Below are 16,647 nucleotides of genomic sequence, written 5' to 3'. Positions count from 1 at the left end.
TTATGTAATTTTATTTTTTTATTAAATGAGTGTAACACTGTTTACCTCAAGATCCCAGGGTGGTTAACAGCATAAAAATACAGAATAAAAACAAGAAGAACAAAATAAACCAATAACCCCCCTCCCGCAAACACATTTAAAGGGACATAGACTGTTAATAAGCCCATTGACTATTCCTCTCTGTTTAGCCTACTGTCTCAGTTGCAGTGAAATATGTTGTCAATGTTGAACTACAGTCCAACTGCAGGTCTAATAGGCTTCTCTTATGTGGAATGGGGAGGGGTACCATCTTGCCTTTTGCCTCAGCCAGTAAAATGTCTTGGTCCAACCCTGCCTGCTACCCAAGTGAACTGAGTTGAACTGTAAGCTGAACGTCCTATTTGGTCACGGCTGAACTTTTTGCTTCCTATCTTTTTTCCTTTGGGCACGTACCGGTACGTCACTACTGTCGAGTTTCTGTTAACTGGATGTTTGCTCCGATTCCTGTGTGACTTGCTTTCTGTATATGTGTGAGTGTGCAGGAGAAGTGAGTTTTGTCAGGTTTCAATCTGGTTTTGTATATTGACTGGCTGGATATTGGTAATTCCAGTATTCCTAGGGAGTGAAGAGTGCAGAATGAGTTTAAAAAAAAAACATACTGTGTTTTGCTGGCTTTCAAGTGTCATGGCTAAGTGATGGAGACTTAATGGCTGTTTTGAGATATTTCTTTGGGAGTGATGGCATCATGAGAGACTGTGAGTTTGTGAAAGAGAGAATGAAATAAACTGTGGGATATGAATGTTTGTGGGTGTTATGAGTGATGTGTGACCTCATGCCCTATTATTTATACTCTCAGTGTTGTCAAGAGAGCAGCTGAACAAGGGTCATTCAGAGAGCCTTATGGCTCAGTGAGAGAGCATCCACAGCCTTAGCCTGACACTCTAATTACTGGGTGCTTTCAGACAGAGGTATAATGTTGCAAAGCTTTCATATATATACCACAAACAGGTCATGGGCAAGAGGCTTTTTAATGTATTGTATTTTCAGTGAAAATGATGAATCTGGATTCAACTGAGGTGGGCAAGGCTGGCTTTTTGTGTAGGCACTGTGAAAAACTTGTATGAATGACCAGTACCAATGCTAATATTAAAAACCTGTCTGAAAGCATCATTTATCTTTCTGCTGCTACTATTTGCAGCAGATGCACAGCTTTGTTCGTCAAATAGTTGGGAGCACAGGGAGCTGTTCTGAGCTTCACAGCAGTGAGGATTAGAGATACCCAGGCATGCATAAAATATAATTTTCCTCATTTAGCTTTTCATTGGTTGGTGTGTTAACACTGATTGTTCATTTCAAACAACTGGTCTGATGAAGCAGCCCTGTTAATAACCTTATGAAAATATTTCAGTTAAGTCATTCCATTTTCCATTCTTAGTAGTTGACATACGAATCAGCACGACAGTCAACATTCAAATTACTATGACAGTTAACACTGCTCATGATTTCTCAGCAGTGTATTTTGTTCTGACTCTTCCTTATATACCTTCTCAGATTTTTTAGAACATCAAGAAGTATATCAAACACCAGATTAAGAGCATTCCAAACAGCTCTGGAGTGTAAACATTTGCTTTTTTGTAAGAAGAGTTATCAGTGTGTTTATGGAAATTCCTTAATTCCTAATTTTATTCAAACCTCTCATGTTGAGCCCAGTTCTCAACTCCCAAATCTTCACCTCTGACAACACAGTTAAAAACAAAGGACCACAGTAAAACTTTATTCCTAATTTTAGCTGGTTCCTGTCTATGACTTTATGATTACCTAGCTGATATTATCTACTGCTCTGCCGCTACCTGCATCCAGACATTATAAGACAGCAATATTTTAAATGTGTTTTGTAAGCTTTAAATATTGTTAGTAGTAGTTTTAGGCTTTTTTCTTCGTGGGCTTCAATGCCTGATTTAAGATTTGTTTATTTTAATATGTGAATAGAGCTATGTATTTAATATTTGATGTGTTAAAATTATAAAATATGTTTTTTTAAAAAATGGGGCAAGGAAAAAAGGCAATACAATAGAAAAGAATAAAAACAAACCCACCCCAAAAGACTATACAATACAACACACATCAACTAAATCAGTCCACCTAACCTGAGGACCATTTACATACCCAATGCTTTATAATAATAATAAATCCCCTTTACAGCTGTGCTACACCTAGGGCCTTTATCAGCTGGAACTCACTGGAACTCGGTTCCGGCACCTCTCAGGTGGGTGCCATTGCAATTCTAAGAATGAGGGTGGTGTTCATGGAGAGTTCCGGCACTTCTTTTTCTAGAAAAATAGCACTGACTACACTCATATGGTGCAAGATCTTTTTGAACTTTAACTGATTTTATTTATTTTAAAGACCATAAACTAGAGATTTATACAGCATCACTTTTAATAAAACCTCCTCATCTATTCTGAACTTAGACACCCTTTTTTAAAAACAAACAAACAAACCAAAATGAACTGTTTAATATGACCAACAGATAATTTAACGCCAGTTTAACATGAGAAGCAGTTTTGGGATAAGCAGATATTGATTTGTGTACTTTTTTAAAAAACAAAAAACAGGGTTCGATTATTTTGAAGCTAGCGCCAAGGAGAATGTCAACGTGAGGCAGGTCTTTGAGCGCCTGGTGGACATCATCTGTGAAAAGATGTCGGAGAGCATGGATTCGGAAGCTTCTAGGACAACTACTGCCGGGAAGAATGTGCGTCTCACATACAGCCCCCCTCCATTGCAGCAGAAGTGCTCCTGTTAATGCCTCAAAATCTCTAAGAAAGTTGTTGTTGCAGGATAGGGGGCAGGTACAGTACATCTTTTAAGAGAGATGTTTCAGTGCTGGTGGAGCTGGATATGTTTGTCTGGTGTTTTGCAAAGTCTCTTTATATATTTTATACAAAAACAGTGCAAGCGCAGCTAGTGTTCCAGTGAAAAGTTATGCTACGGTTTAAGTAGTTTATATAGTCTGTCACATATTTCTGTGTGGTTCTTAATGTTACAATTGTTTCTCCACCAGTCAGGTAATCCTGACTCAAACACACTTTATTAGCATCTGATAGCTAGAGGCCACTGTTAACTATGGCACAAAAATTTAATTAAAAAAAGAAAGGACAGCAGTTTGAACTATCTCACAAAAGGATCTTCAGAAGGGAGAGGCAATATTGTTCTTTGTGTAATTAACTGGTATCTTTGCTTAAGAAGAATTGCACAGGAAAAGCTGTAGCTCAGTGGTAGAGCATGCAGAAGGTCCTAGACTCAGTCATTTAAACGAGGTAGGTAGCTGTGTTGGTCTCCCATAGTCGAAACAAAATAAACAAATTCCTTCCAGTAGCATCTTAGAGGTCAACTAAGTTAGTTATTGGTATGAGCTTTCGTGTGCATGCATCTGAAGAAGTGTGCATGCACATGAAAGCTCATACCAATAACTAACTTAGTTGGTCTCTAAGGTGCTACTGGAAGGAATTTGTTTATTTTGTTTCATTTGAATCAGTCATTTTCATTGAGGCAAAAACCACTAAGCTCAGTCACTCCATACCACAGCAGCCACACCATTCACATGAGCATGTGTCAAAAGGAAAGGGTGGTACTTTAGAGGGACATATTGCCAGAAACACCGGGAACAAGTCATTAGAGGCATTTTTTCCTATAAAGCAGCATTTTAAGATCCTTAGTATCTGCGTGGAATTCTGGACACGGTTTCAATTAGACTGCAAGTATGACAGTGATAGACATCCAAGGCCATTCAATGAGTTTACGGCTTAATTGCTCTACAGATAAATATTCAGACTGTTTAACTTCTTTTGCACTTGTGGAAGTACATTAGTTCCCAAGAAAATAAAAGATGTATGCAACTGGGAAAAGGTTGAAATAAAGAATTCTGTGGCACGTTAAGGACTAACAAATTTTGTATAGCAATTAGCTTTTGTGAACTAAATTTCACATAATCAGAATATATCATTTAGGACCATTCCTATACTATTTAATATTTTAAAACTCATAAACGGCGTGTATTACATGTGCACATAAAAACTACTAAAAATGACAAAGGGTACTAAAGTTGACACACTCTTAACTTTTCCTGCCAATATCCTCTACCTTCACTGAGGTCAGCTAAGCTCAGGAAGCAATTCTTTGTAATTGCAGGATCAAGCATTTGAAAGTTGCCCTTGACAATCTTGCAGCTACCTTAAGACTGCAATCCCACATAACTCAATGGGACATACTTCTGAGTGGACATATAAGATTGCACTGTTAATGTTCACACACAAACTCCACTTTGTCATAGTAGGAATATGAACTGTGATAGTAAGTCAAAATATGTTTAGTAGAGAGTTTGAATTTGTATTAATTATAATGAGAAAGTTCTATTTTCTTGCACATTTGTGATTTGGTGTTTAGCAGGCACTTTCTGTGTAGTGTTTGAATGTATATGTTCCTAATTATGAAATCATGGCAAAATAAAGCTGTTATTTAGTCACTGTGATCTGATTTGAGTATTAATTTACATTGCTAATAGACATACATAGCTCGTCTAGTTTTTCAGTTGTATCACTGTGAAACCCCATGGTTATAATGCTTATCAAGAACTTTTATTATTAGTGTTGTTGTTGATAGGCAGACTAAGCAAGGTTATAAAGATAATGCTACATATTATTACCATTTGAACATTAGATTGTTCAAATTACTTCACATACATTGCATCAATAATTGTTACCTCAGTTCTGTAACATAGGTCAATACTATTTCATCCACGTAGGCTGCTGAGCTACTCTCCAGATAATATTACCTGGGCCCACTTTTAATTTTACTCAGGGCTTTTTTTCAGCTGGAACTCAACAGAACTCAGTTCCAGCACCTCTCAGGTGGGCACCATTGCCATTCCAAGAGAATAAAGGAAGTGTCCGTGGTGAGTTCCGGCACCTATTTTTTCTAGAAAAATAGCACTGATTCAGTTAATTGGGGGGGGGGGGGCGGTTAGCTAACTTGTGATACTCCAGATATTGTTGGACTTCAACTTCCATCATCCCCAACACTGGCCATGTTTACAGGGGCTGATAGAACTTTGAGTCTAACAGCAGTGAAATATAAGGACAATTAATGATACAAAGAAAAGTATGTAATGTCTGAATCAAATAATGTATTATTACATTTATATGCCATCATTTCTCCAAGGAGCTCAAGGTGGCATTTATGGTTCTCCCCTATTTTATCATTGCAAATCATGTGACCCGGGTTAGACTGCACCTGGCCCCAAATCAGTCTGGCTCCAGATCTGATTAGCTGCTGAAACAGTGAATAGTTTACTGCAGTTTCTTTTTCACAAGTACAATATCCGAATTACATATGTACCATAGCAAACGGTTCACAGTGGAAAGGAGGGTTGGGTGTTCAGTCCTGGCTATCCAATGAAATGTTGGTAAGTCCGGTGTAACAGAGGATAACCCAGTGCAAACAATTCTAGGATGGTGCGGGGAAACCAGCTTCCTATCCCCAACCTACTTAAGCCTGGCTACTTGCAACTCCTGTGAAATGGGATCGTCTAGTTTTCCATTCTACCCACTCTTCAGTGTCCAAGATACAGCTAGTCAGTGGTAGATTAGGAGGGCAGCCTCGAGTGTTTTTGGAAGACCAACAAAGTTGTCTAATAGGTAAGTTAAAGGTTGTAGAAGTGGTGCAGGCACGTAAATCAAACTGTAGTGACTCCCAAGTATCACCAATATTAATCTTGGAGATAGCAAGGTGGATCACTCGGACAGACTTCAAGTTTACAGAATCTATTTTGTTTTTTACTAGAACACCAAGATCCATCAACCAGAGCAGCAGGGCAACTCGAAAATGCAAACTACAACGCCACAGTCTTCCATAGTTTGCATGCCAAAAACCTTTAGAACCTAAAAGGAACAAAGTTACAAAACACATAAAGAGAAACAGCAGACACAATCATTTTTACTTCCAAGCCAAACAGATACATACACATATATACATAAGTGTGTGTGTGTGTGCATATCCCCAGTTCAAGGAAGCGCAGAATGGGTCCCAGACGTTCTAAGCGTAATAGCGCTCCCTCATTCGCTGTCACAGATTATTGGCTCCTTTTCTACGAGTGAGAGCTTGTTGAACCAATCCAAAACTACTCGTCTTTAGAAAGACGTTTATAAGGCAAACCTCAAAACTCAGTTTTGAAGGAAGCAGGGGTGAGATAAGCCTACTACTCCATCCTACAATACCTTATTCCCCTTCCCCGACTCTCCGTCTCCCCTCCATTCGTAACGCTAATGGTTTGCCCCATTCCCACCTCCTCAGGCTCCCGGCAGCCTGTTAGAGTCAAGTGATGCCGGTAGAACCTTGGATTTGCGGGCGTCCGGCGCGTGGATGCCGAGCCGGGCCCTGATTGGCCGACTTCGGTGGCTTCCGGTCCTGAGCACCGGCCTGCGGCTGAGGGCTGGAGCTGCTGGGCCGGAGCTGGGCCTGCCGTGGGTGCTGAGGGCGGGAGCCGCCTGGCCGCGCGGGACCTCGGTGGCGAGCCCCCTTCGAGCAGGGCGAGCCCTCCACAGCAGCCGCGCCGGCAACCCTCAAGCCAAGCCGCGAGGGATCCTCAGCGGGCCTCGCTCTCCCTCAGCCATGCCTGGCCGGGCCAAGGCCTCGCTGGGTGGCGGCCCCGAGCAGCCTGAGGACTTGGAGAGCAGTCGTGGGGCCAAGGCCGGCACAGCCCAAGAGGAGCCTGAGGCGGAAGCGGGAGGCGAAGGAGACAAGGCCGCGGCCGCCAGCGAGCCCAGCCCCAACGTGGGGGATCCCGAGATCGTCAAGTCCCCCAGCGATCCCAAGCAGTACAGGTGGGCGCGGGGAGGAGGAAAGGGGGGGGGGCGAAGGCGTAAGGAGGGGGAAGAGCCTCTCAGGTGCGTCAAGCGTAGCGTAAATGAACTACATGAGAAATTTCTTGTGCCGGTCAGCACCGTAGTTCCCCCTCCTTTTATCTTGATCGGCCGCCAGAGGGTTGGTAGTTGGGGAGGTTGGGTAGAGCAGTCCCGGGGAGAAGGGATGTTGCTTTCCAGCGTGGTAGGCCCGGTTATCAGAGGCAGGGGCATAGCTGTCAACTTTCAGATTTGAAAATAAGGGATCAGTAGCCTCACCTGCTATCTAACAATCCCGGATAGCAGCGGGAAACAGCGCTGAAATAAGGGAATTTCCCGCAAAAAAAGGGAAGGTTGACAGCTATGGGCAGGGGAAATACATTCATGTTTCTTCGGCAAGTCACGGGCCATTGCATTATGTGCTATAGAAGATGCTACTGGCCACTAGCTTAGATGCATTTAAAAGGTGAAGTTGGCGGAGACATATCCCGCATGACTCTATTGGGTGGCTCTTAGCCAGGATGGCAACATGAAATTTCCATGTTCAGAACATAGCTGTCATCTTTTCCCTTTTCTTGCGAGGAGTCCTATTCGGAATAAGGTAATTTCCCTTTAAAAAAGGGAAACGTTGACAGCTGTGGTTCAGAAGCAGTTTATCACTGAGTGCCAAATGGAGTGACATTCCCAAAGGCATGTGGTTAGCCACTGTTCTGGATTAGGCGGACTTCAGTCTGATCCCACAGGGTTCCTATGTACTCTGTATTCGTAAAATAGCTTGCCACCTTTGTCAGCTCAATTCCAGCAGATGCTCTTTGTAGAGAGCCAGTGTTGGATGAGATAATTAGATTGGACCAGTTACAGGTAGGTAGCCGTGTTGGTCTGCCGTAGTCGAAACAAGACTTAGGGTCAGTTCCCTACTCAGGCATTAAATTCACTGGGTGAGTTTAGACAAGTCATACTCATGGTCATTTTGAGAACAAAATGGGATAAGGCACATATGCGGTGGTCATTGTAACCAGTAACTTACCAAATCTTTCCCCATTTGTGTTAGCAGTATGTTGGGTTCCACTTCTCAGCTTACAGAAAGAGGACTTTCATAAGGACTTTTGTTTCTTACATATTTGTTGCCTCTAGCAACTAATCTTTAGTCAGTCTTGAGATTTTAGCTGGATCTGCTGGTAAAATAGAACTGACAAGAAAGTTTTGCAGACTTTACACTGAGTAGTTGATTTCTGTGAAGAATCTTAGTCTGTGTGTGCTCATTTTCTTTAAAGGTGGGGAATAGCACCATTGCCCCAGTTTACCACCATTGCCCCAGTTATGTATCGACTTGATATCGCACCTTTGATTTGAGAATTTCAGGAGTGGTTTCAGGGGGACAAATAAGAAAGCAAGCATTACATCATGACTTATTTTCCTAACTGATTCCTTGTTTTCCTTTTACTAACTAGCATTTGGTCTGGTATTGCTTACAATTTCCTTATTTTCTTTTGTAACCAAAACCTGGACAATGTTGATTTGGCTGAACTGGATTCTTTTTCTGCCCCCCGCCAGCACTGTTATCTATGTCATATAATAAGAGGTTATGATCTTGGTTATCAGTAACTTGATCATGTTGAGTGAGGTTACTTGTTACTTTATAATTCCTTAAAGAAATGAATAATTTGGCAAGAAGAAGAAAAATCACTACCACATGATATGGTGATGACCACCAACTTGGATAGGTTTAAAAGCAGGTTAGACAAATTCATGGAGGGGATAGTCTTACTAGTCGTGATGGTAAAACACTATCTCCAGAAATAGAGTGCCTCTGAATATGAGTTACTGGGGAACAACAGCAGGAGAGGGTTGTTGCCCTCTAGTCCTGCTTATGGGGTTAAAGTAAAAAAAAAAAAAAAAAAAAAAGACTGCATATGTATTACAAACATGGAATTTTAACCATTAAATGTAAAACTGCACTCTTGTAACCATATAAATACCAAGTGCCTGTTAAAAACATAAACGGTAGTGTACTTTAATAATAAAGGTAAAGGGACCCCTGACCATTAGGTCCAGTCGTGACCGACTCTGGAGTTGTGGTGCTCATCTCACTTTATTGGCTGAGGGAGCCGACGTACAGCTTCCAGGTCATGTGGCCAGCATGACTAAGTTGCTTCTGGCGAACCAGAGCAGCACACGGAACGCCGGAGTGGTACCTATTTATCTACTTGCACTTTCATGTGCTTTCGAACTGCTAGGTTGGCAGGAGAAGGGACCGAGCAACGGGAGCTCACCCCGTCGCGGGGATTTGAACCGCCAACCTTCTGATCAGCAAGTCCTAGGCTCTGTGGTTTAACCCACAGTGCCACCCACGTCCTTAATAATAAATAGGTATAAATTCAGAAGCCAGAACCGAGGGTCAGCTAACCCTTGTGCTGGTTGCAGAAGCCTGCACAAGGCATCCTGCAAGCACAGCAGGGCTTTATGTCTCTCCTTCACCTATGTGCCTCCCGTAGATCCTCTCTAGAGAGTCAGGAGAACTTCCAGAGCTGTGCATGAGGGAAGGAAAGGGGAGTTTTTTGTTTGGCAGCCAGAAATGCTTGTACTGACAGAACGCTTATATTAGTGCAATGTTTAATTGCATCCTATGTAATTATACTTGTAAAATGTAAATCTGCACATTGAAATTGCAACTTGAATGTGAGCATAAATGCTACATCTACTTTGTCTTATGTAAAACAACCTGCTGTAGAGATAGAAAAGGTCTAACCTGAATTTCCAGTATTAAATAGAAAGCTGTGATTGACTGCGATTTTGTGTGGATGAATAGAAGAGCATCACACTGTAGTTGCATTTTTGTGATGAAAGCTTTATTTTTCTTGCATTGGGGTTTAGAGCGGTAACACTTTTGATTTAAAGCAGAACGATTGGTAAGGATTGTGTGTAACTCTCTACTTGCTCTTACCACTTTTGCCTGTGCTGAATTGTGAGTGCACAGCTTTGCTCTCTCATCATTTTTAAGTTACAGATAGGTAGCCGTGTTGGTCTGCCATAGTCAAAGCAAAATAAAAAAATTCCTTCCAGTAGCACCTTAAAGACCAACTAAGTTAGTTCTTGGTATGAGCTTTCGTGTGCATGCACACTTCTTCAGATACACTGTGTATCTGTGGTATACAAAATTCCTTCCAGTAGCACCTTAAAGGTGCTAAATTCCTTCCAGGTGCTTAAAAATTCCTTCCAGGTGCTTAAAAATTCCTTCCAGTAGCACCTTAAAGACCAACTAAGTTAGTTCTTGGTATGAGCTTTCGTGTGCATGCACACTTCTTCAGATACACTGTGTATCTGAAGAAGTGTGCATGCACACGAAAGCTCATACCAAGAACTAACTTAGTTGGTCTTTAAGGTGCTACTGGAAGGAATTTTTATCATTTTTAAGGCACCTCTCCCAGGAAGTGAGAGGAGCATCTCCTATGAAAGAAGCAGTGGGGCAGCTCACATTCTGAATCCAACCACTTTTAGTCTTGGAGGCTGCTAGTTCCCCAAAAACCCCAAGTAGAATTTGTTCCTTTTCCATTGTTATTATGCTATCTACATCTCTGTTAGGTGCCCTAATGTAGAATACTTCATTAACACCAAAACAGTCCTGGCAGCATTGTGTCTTGTCTTGCAATGTAATTGCCAAGGTAAATGCATATTTTTTATTAGTTCAGAAAGGTAAGAATTACTGTTTAGCAAATATTAATGGGTAGTATACAACCAAGTCATACTCAATAGGCAATTGAAATGTAGACTCAACTTAGTCATCATGATACAACCCTTATACAAGAACAAAGTTTGTTGTTATTTTAAATTGTTTTTAATATTGTATTTTAAAGCTGTAACTTGCCCTGAGACCTTAGGGTGAAAAGTAGGTAATTAATAATAATTATTATTATAATGATGATAATAGTAATGATTGCAGAGACACAGAGGCAAATACAGGGATGTTCCATTTTATTTTATTTTCCTAAGGCGTTAAGGAGCCAATGGAAAGGGTCATCATCCTGATGATAATATTACCTGTCACTTTGTAGGTACATCAAACTGCAAAATGGCTTATGTGCACTGCTGATTTCGGACTTGAATAACCCAGATGGTAGCCCTTGTGCAGTGTCAGAGGATGAGGATGACTCTGAGGAAGGCACGGATGAAGATGATGATTCTGGAGCAGAAATAGAAGATGACCAAGAGGGATATGATGATGAATGTGGATATGATGAGGATCTTGATGACCCTGACAGTGAATTAGAAGAGCTAGGAGAGAAAGAGGAAACGAGGAAGAGGAATAGCACAGAAAAACAGGTATGGTTTGAATAATGATAACGACTGACCATGAGTGGTTTGGTGCAGAGGACAAAAAACCACATAGCTACTTTTGAGATTTTATTCATTTCTGTACTGGAAACTCACATAAAATACATCTACAGGGTGTATAAAATTCCAGCTAAAACCCAAACAATATAACAAATAGATTCCAAAGGAAAACACGTTAATGAAAGAGAAGTTCAAAGTGAGTCCTCTGACAAGAGAGTTTTTTAAAAATATATCATTTTCAGAAGAAGTCTTGCCATAATATGTTAAGTTGGCAGGTTCACTTCAGAGTTGCAGAAGAGACAGGCTTTTGGCCCTCAGATAAAGAAAGCATTACTTTTGTGTCTGCTTTAAACAGATTCTTAAGCCATCCTCTGCAGTTTTACAATTCAGATTGTTTTCTGTCATGTATAGAATTGAACTGTGTTTACGTCACTTTTTTTGATTCCCTTGCAGAATTGTTTTATAGTGGGCAATTTGGTAATCTTATATGATAGTAATGTTTTTTTCTTAAAATGTTGTTCTTGTTTTTCTTTTCCCAGTCTGCAGCTGCACTTTGTATAGCTGTTGGCAGTTTCTCTGACCCTGAAGATCTGCCAGGGTTGGCACATTTTCTGGAACACAGTATGTTCTTTATTGTTAAATGTTACTTTGCTGTGTTTTAGCAAAAATTAAATTTTCTAGTTTTGCATCTGTGGAGCTCTTTGACATAAAAACTTGAAAATCAGCAATGTAGGAGTCAGCTGCATTATTTTCCTGCTTGCATATTTGCAAAGTTAGATATGTCCATAGAATAATGATAGATATCTTTAAAACCAGAAGTTGCCCTGCTGATCTGGAAAAAAAAAAAGTTTGTCAAATGTATGCAACTAGTTATTTCCATTTGTTTCTCTTTAACACACCCAAACTTCTTTTGAACTCAGGGTCTGGGAATTTCAGGTTTTTGACATTAGAATTAATACCTGTCTCTTTAACTTTCATTTTTCCCCCCAGTGGTTTTTATGGGCAGTGCAAAATACCCAGATGAGAATGGTTTTGATGCATTTTTGAAGAAACATGGAGGCAGTGACAATGCTTCAACAGACTGTGAACGAACAATATTTCAGTTCGATGTACAGAGGAAATATTTCAAGGAGGCTCTTGATAGGTATTTTGTTTATTCTGAATAAAAAGCTGGATTTACTGCTTCCTATTTGAGTTGTTGCTGCTACTGCATTTGATTTTTTTTTCCAGTTTTCAAGTAGTTTGAAAACTTTGGATGGTATCCACTAAGTCATACTCAGAGTAGAGCCATAATTGCATAAATTAGGCTGCAATCCTACCTGGGAGTAAGCCCCATTGAATTCAATAGGACTTCTGGATTGCAGTAATGACTAACAAATCTCTTGGTTTCAGTAAGTATGCTCTGACTCTGACCTAGATACTTCCCAAAGGTTGAAACACTTCAGGTAAATATTAGTAAAACATATGCTTCATTGAAGAATGATATATTTTTAAAGCATGTTAAAAGTAAATAGTTCTGTGGGGTACATTTATGTTGAGTACTGAGACTTTTGTGGATATTTGCCTTAAGAATTCATTTTTGGCAAGAAATATCATTCACTGCCAACATTGGGTCATAAAATTCAAAAACGAATTCATACCAATCTAGATTTTTATTAGAGCAGATAACCAAGACACACATCAAAGCATAATTTCCATTGGGAATAAAAATGTAACAGATATTTTAAGCCTTTGCTTTAGGATAGAAAATTTAACCGCAGACGCTAGAAGAACTTTTTTTTTATGTTATTACTAAAACTTGAACTTGGTAAATATTTTAAATTGCAACACTTGTACACTTGAAAACTAATTTTCGTGCAAACCTGTCAAACGCCTGGAAAAACATAAGTCCAATATTTTTCTGTTTCAGGTGGGCGCAGTTTTTCATTCACCCTTTAATGATCCGTGATGCAATTGATCGGGAAGTTGAGGCTGTGGATAGTGGTAAGAATCCTGATTTCTCTTGTCACTTTATATTTGGTTTTTTGAAAAAACAAATTTTGTTTGGCATAAAAGTATTGAAAGCATCTTTCATGAAGCAGGGCATTTATATGTGCTTTTAGTACCCAGAAGTTACCAACGTTTTACTTGTGGGCACACATGTGCCCACAGAGGCTTTCCCTGGCACCCACAGGGTCCCTTCCCCAAGCATTCTGTTTTGTGCTTGGTTGAGGGTTGCATGTGATGCCCACAACAGTTTCTCTGCTTTTCAAATTTGCCCATGGATTCCAAACAGTTGCCAGACAAATAAGATGTATTCTGAAGTTTACAACAACTTACAGAGGAACTTGAATTTCTAATTTATTACTACCTGCAGTAAAGGATTCACAGTATCATTTTCAGAAGTTCATTTAAACTTGGAAAGGAAGGTGGATCTTTCAAAATGGATAGACAGGTTGTTGATGTTTTCATATTACATATATACAACTTAAAATGTATACAGGAAAAATTCCTTATCTCATCACTTAAGTTGACTAGAAGCAGGTATTGTAAAACCTGCATATTAATCCAGTAAGGGCATTTTCCATACAGGAGCTGACTTATGTTTACCACTCATTCTCTTGAATGGGTCTTATGCATTCAGAAGGGTGCTGTAGATGATAAAAAAAGCACCCTGCATTAAGCAGTTAGAGCAGCATGTTGCTGGGATTGATTTTGGGTTGACTGTGTACATTTCTATCAACCACATGGCTGACATTGCCAAAGTGAACCCTCTTCAGCCAGTGCATCTGCAGGGTTTTTTTAATAGCAGGGCCCTTTACTAGCTTTGACTGTTGTTCTTTTTGATGTAAAAATAAACACACAAGCCATGCATAAAAGCAGTAAGCTAGGTTAAGTAGTTTTGGCAATAGTCCTTCTGATCTGTTCGTGCTGTTTTGAGCAAATGAACGTTTTAATGTGCATGGTTTTGTTATATTCCTATAGTCAAAGCTGGTTTGGAGGTCTATATTAGTTTGAATCTGAAAACCTTTCTATTAAACAAACAACAGAATATCAGCTTGCAAGGCCCTCTGATGCAAACAGAAGAGAGATGTTGTTTGGAAGTCTGGCCAAGTCTGGCCATCCCATGAAGAAGTTCTTTTGGGGTAAGTATTATTTATTATTATTTTAAAGTGTTTTTATCCTGTTGTCCAGCTGAAAAGGCTACCAGAGCAATAAAAAGCAACACAGGCCCTGCCCTCAGGCATACCACTTAAAAACAACACAAAGGAAAAAGGGGGAAAGAGTTAAAAAACGAAATTAGGTACCAGTTCTTAAAGTTACAAAGTTCTTACAACAACTTAACTCAGTCTGAAATGGTTTAGGGAGACGAGGAGCTAAAAGGATCAGGTCTCTTGATTTACTTACAGTTAAGTACTTAATTCATTCAGGAGGTCTGTACTTAACCTGAAATTGTTCTTAACCTGAAGCACCACTTTAGCTAATGGGGCCTCCCGCCACCGGAGCACGATTTCTGTTCTCATCCTGAAGCAAAGTTCTTAACTTGAAGCACTATTTCTGGGTTAGCGGAGTCTGTAACCTGAAGCATATGTAACCCGAGGTACCACTGTAGTAGTTTTCCTGCTTCCCATCTCCCTCGGTAATGGAATGGCTGCTACTAGTTTTAGCCCAAAGGCTAAATGAAAGTTCCCTCTGGATGGTCTTCAAGGATGGTCTCTAAAAAACAGCCAGAGTTTCCTCTCTTTCCTGATCTCAGTGCAGAGATAGAAACTCTACCTGCTCCTTAAATTTCTTTCTGAAGATCGGGCAGAGCACTTTCATCTCCTTTCTGTGAGCTGGGGGGCCAGGTGTGGCCTGCAGGCTAGTCATCAATGGCACAGAGAACCTGTTGGATCTTGTGTGGTGATAGAGAACACATGTGGCCAAGTTAGTGCAGTACACTGAGAAGATGACATCACTTGTTTCCCACAAGCTGTTCACACACAGATTATCCTGAACCTTGTATGTGGGTGTTGCAGAGATTTCCTGTCCTCATACCACTTCTCTTTGAGTCCCGCCATAAGTGCTTATGTGTTGATGTTCTGCACAGCTTGTTCCAAGCTGTGGGCAGGGAGGAAGGAAGGCACATAGTGGGCACGCAGGCAGGAGGAAGGATAGCAAGATGAGGGGAATACTACTTCGTTGCAGCTTAAAATTTATTTTTCAGCAGGTGGGGTGAAGGAGGAAAAACGTGGACTGGCAAGATACCGTATTTTTTGCTCTGTAAGACTCACTTTTTCCCTCCTAAAAAGTAAGGGGAAATGTGTGTGCGTCTTATGGAGCGAATGCAGGCTGCGCAGCTATCACAGAAGCCAGAACAGCAAGAGGGATTGCTGCTTTCACTGTGCAGCGACCCCTCTTGCTGTTCTGGCTTCTGAGATTCAGAATATTTTTTTTCTTGTTTTCCTCCTCCAAAAACTAGGTGCCTGTTGTGGTCTGGTGCGTCATATAGAGCGAAAAATACGGTATATATTAGTCTGTTAATGCACAGTATGTTTTTAATGAGTTTTGCTATGAGAACTATTAGTTTTAATTATAACTAATTTGGGGCCAGTGGGAAAAAATATTTCGCCTTTGAATTCCTAGTAGTTACTTTTGTAACTACTTTTGTTACTAGCAGAGCAGAACCCTGTTAAGCCTTTGGATCAAAAGCATAAGAATTTTTAATAATAAGCAACCTTGGTTTTCAACATTATTTACAGGTAATGCAGACACGCTGAAACATGAGCCGAAGCAAAATGACATTGATACTTATACCAGGCTGAGGGAATTCTGGCAGCGCTATTACTCAGCTCACTATATGACTTTAGTTGTGCAATCTAAAGGTAACGTCTGTTAATTTGAAGCTACAGGTGCAAACTGTGATACACTGCATTGATTATTGTCTTTCAAGAGCTATAAGAACTCTTCTGCATCTGCTTGTAATGTAAAGAATGCCACAGTAGTTTACATTTCTAGTCAGAAGTAAGTCCTGTTGAATACAGTGGGGCATGTGCTCAGGAAAATGAGTAGGATTGCCATTGTGTACAATGAAAGTAAGCCCCATTGAATCAGGACATATTTCTGATCAGCTATACATATGACTGCACTGAAATTAAAACAAAACTAGATGTATCTAGCTAAATATTTTCAATTTAAATATTGAGTTCATTTTGATGAAATAGGTGTTCTTTTTCAGTGTCTGGTCACCTTTTAAAATAGAGGCTTGTATTTTGGACCTAACAATTCATATAAGTTTCATTAGTTGCATTACCTAACCCTCTTTTTGGTCCTTATTAGTCTAAATGAAGTTCACAATATTAGATAATTTATTTCTCTTTGTAAACAAGGAAATGATTTATTTTGAGCCAAATACAGTGTTTTCTGAGTTTCCAGTAACACAGACTTGGTATGTGAATTTTCTCTGTTTGCCATTACT

General features: G+C 40.2%; 2 protein-coding genes across 4 annotated transcripts in view; both read left to right on the top strand.

Moving 5' to 3' along the window:
- RAB3B (RAB3B, member RAS oncogene family) overlaps positions 1 to 4,504 on the top strand; it is a 53,147-nt gene extending 48,643 nt beyond the window's left edge. For all 3 annotated transcript variants that reach the window (XM_079982549.1, XM_079982547.1, XM_079982548.1), the window contains exon 5: positions 2,595 to 4,504. In XM_079982549.1, coding sequence (XP_079838675.1) covers positions 2,595 to 2,785 — 191 coding nt within the window. In that variant the 3' untranslated portion in view covers positions 2,786 to 4,504. The remainder of the gene's footprint in view (positions 1 to 2,594) is intronic.
- Positions 4,505 to 6,384: 1,880 nt separating this feature from the next.
- The window catches only part of NRDC (nardilysin convertase), a 29,360-nt gene continuing 19,097 nt past the window's right edge, over positions 6,385 to 16,647 (top strand). Inside the window, exons 1-7 of the mRNA XM_079980261.1 lie at positions 6,385 to 6,860; positions 10,931 to 11,198; positions 11,750 to 11,831; positions 12,201 to 12,354; positions 13,120 to 13,193; positions 14,240 to 14,335; positions 15,932 to 16,054. Of these exons, the coding sequence (XP_079836387.1) occupies positions 6,400 to 6,860; positions 10,931 to 11,198; positions 11,750 to 11,831; positions 12,201 to 12,354; positions 13,120 to 13,193; positions 14,240 to 14,335; positions 15,932 to 16,054 (1,258 nt within the window). The 5' untranslated portion in view covers positions 6,385 to 6,399. The remainder of the gene's footprint in view (positions 6,861 to 10,930; positions 11,199 to 11,749; positions 11,832 to 12,200; positions 12,355 to 13,119; positions 13,194 to 14,239; positions 14,336 to 15,931; positions 16,055 to 16,647) is intronic.

Source organism: Podarcis cretensis, assembly GCF_951804945.1.
Source record: "Podarcis cretensis genome assembly, chromosome: 6".
Lineage (NCBI taxonomy): Eukaryota > Metazoa > Chordata > Lepidosauria > Squamata > Lacertidae > Podarcis > Podarcis cretensis.
The sequence above is the reverse complement of the archived record's forward strand: the minus strand, read 5'-3'. Positions and strand labels throughout refer to the sequence as shown.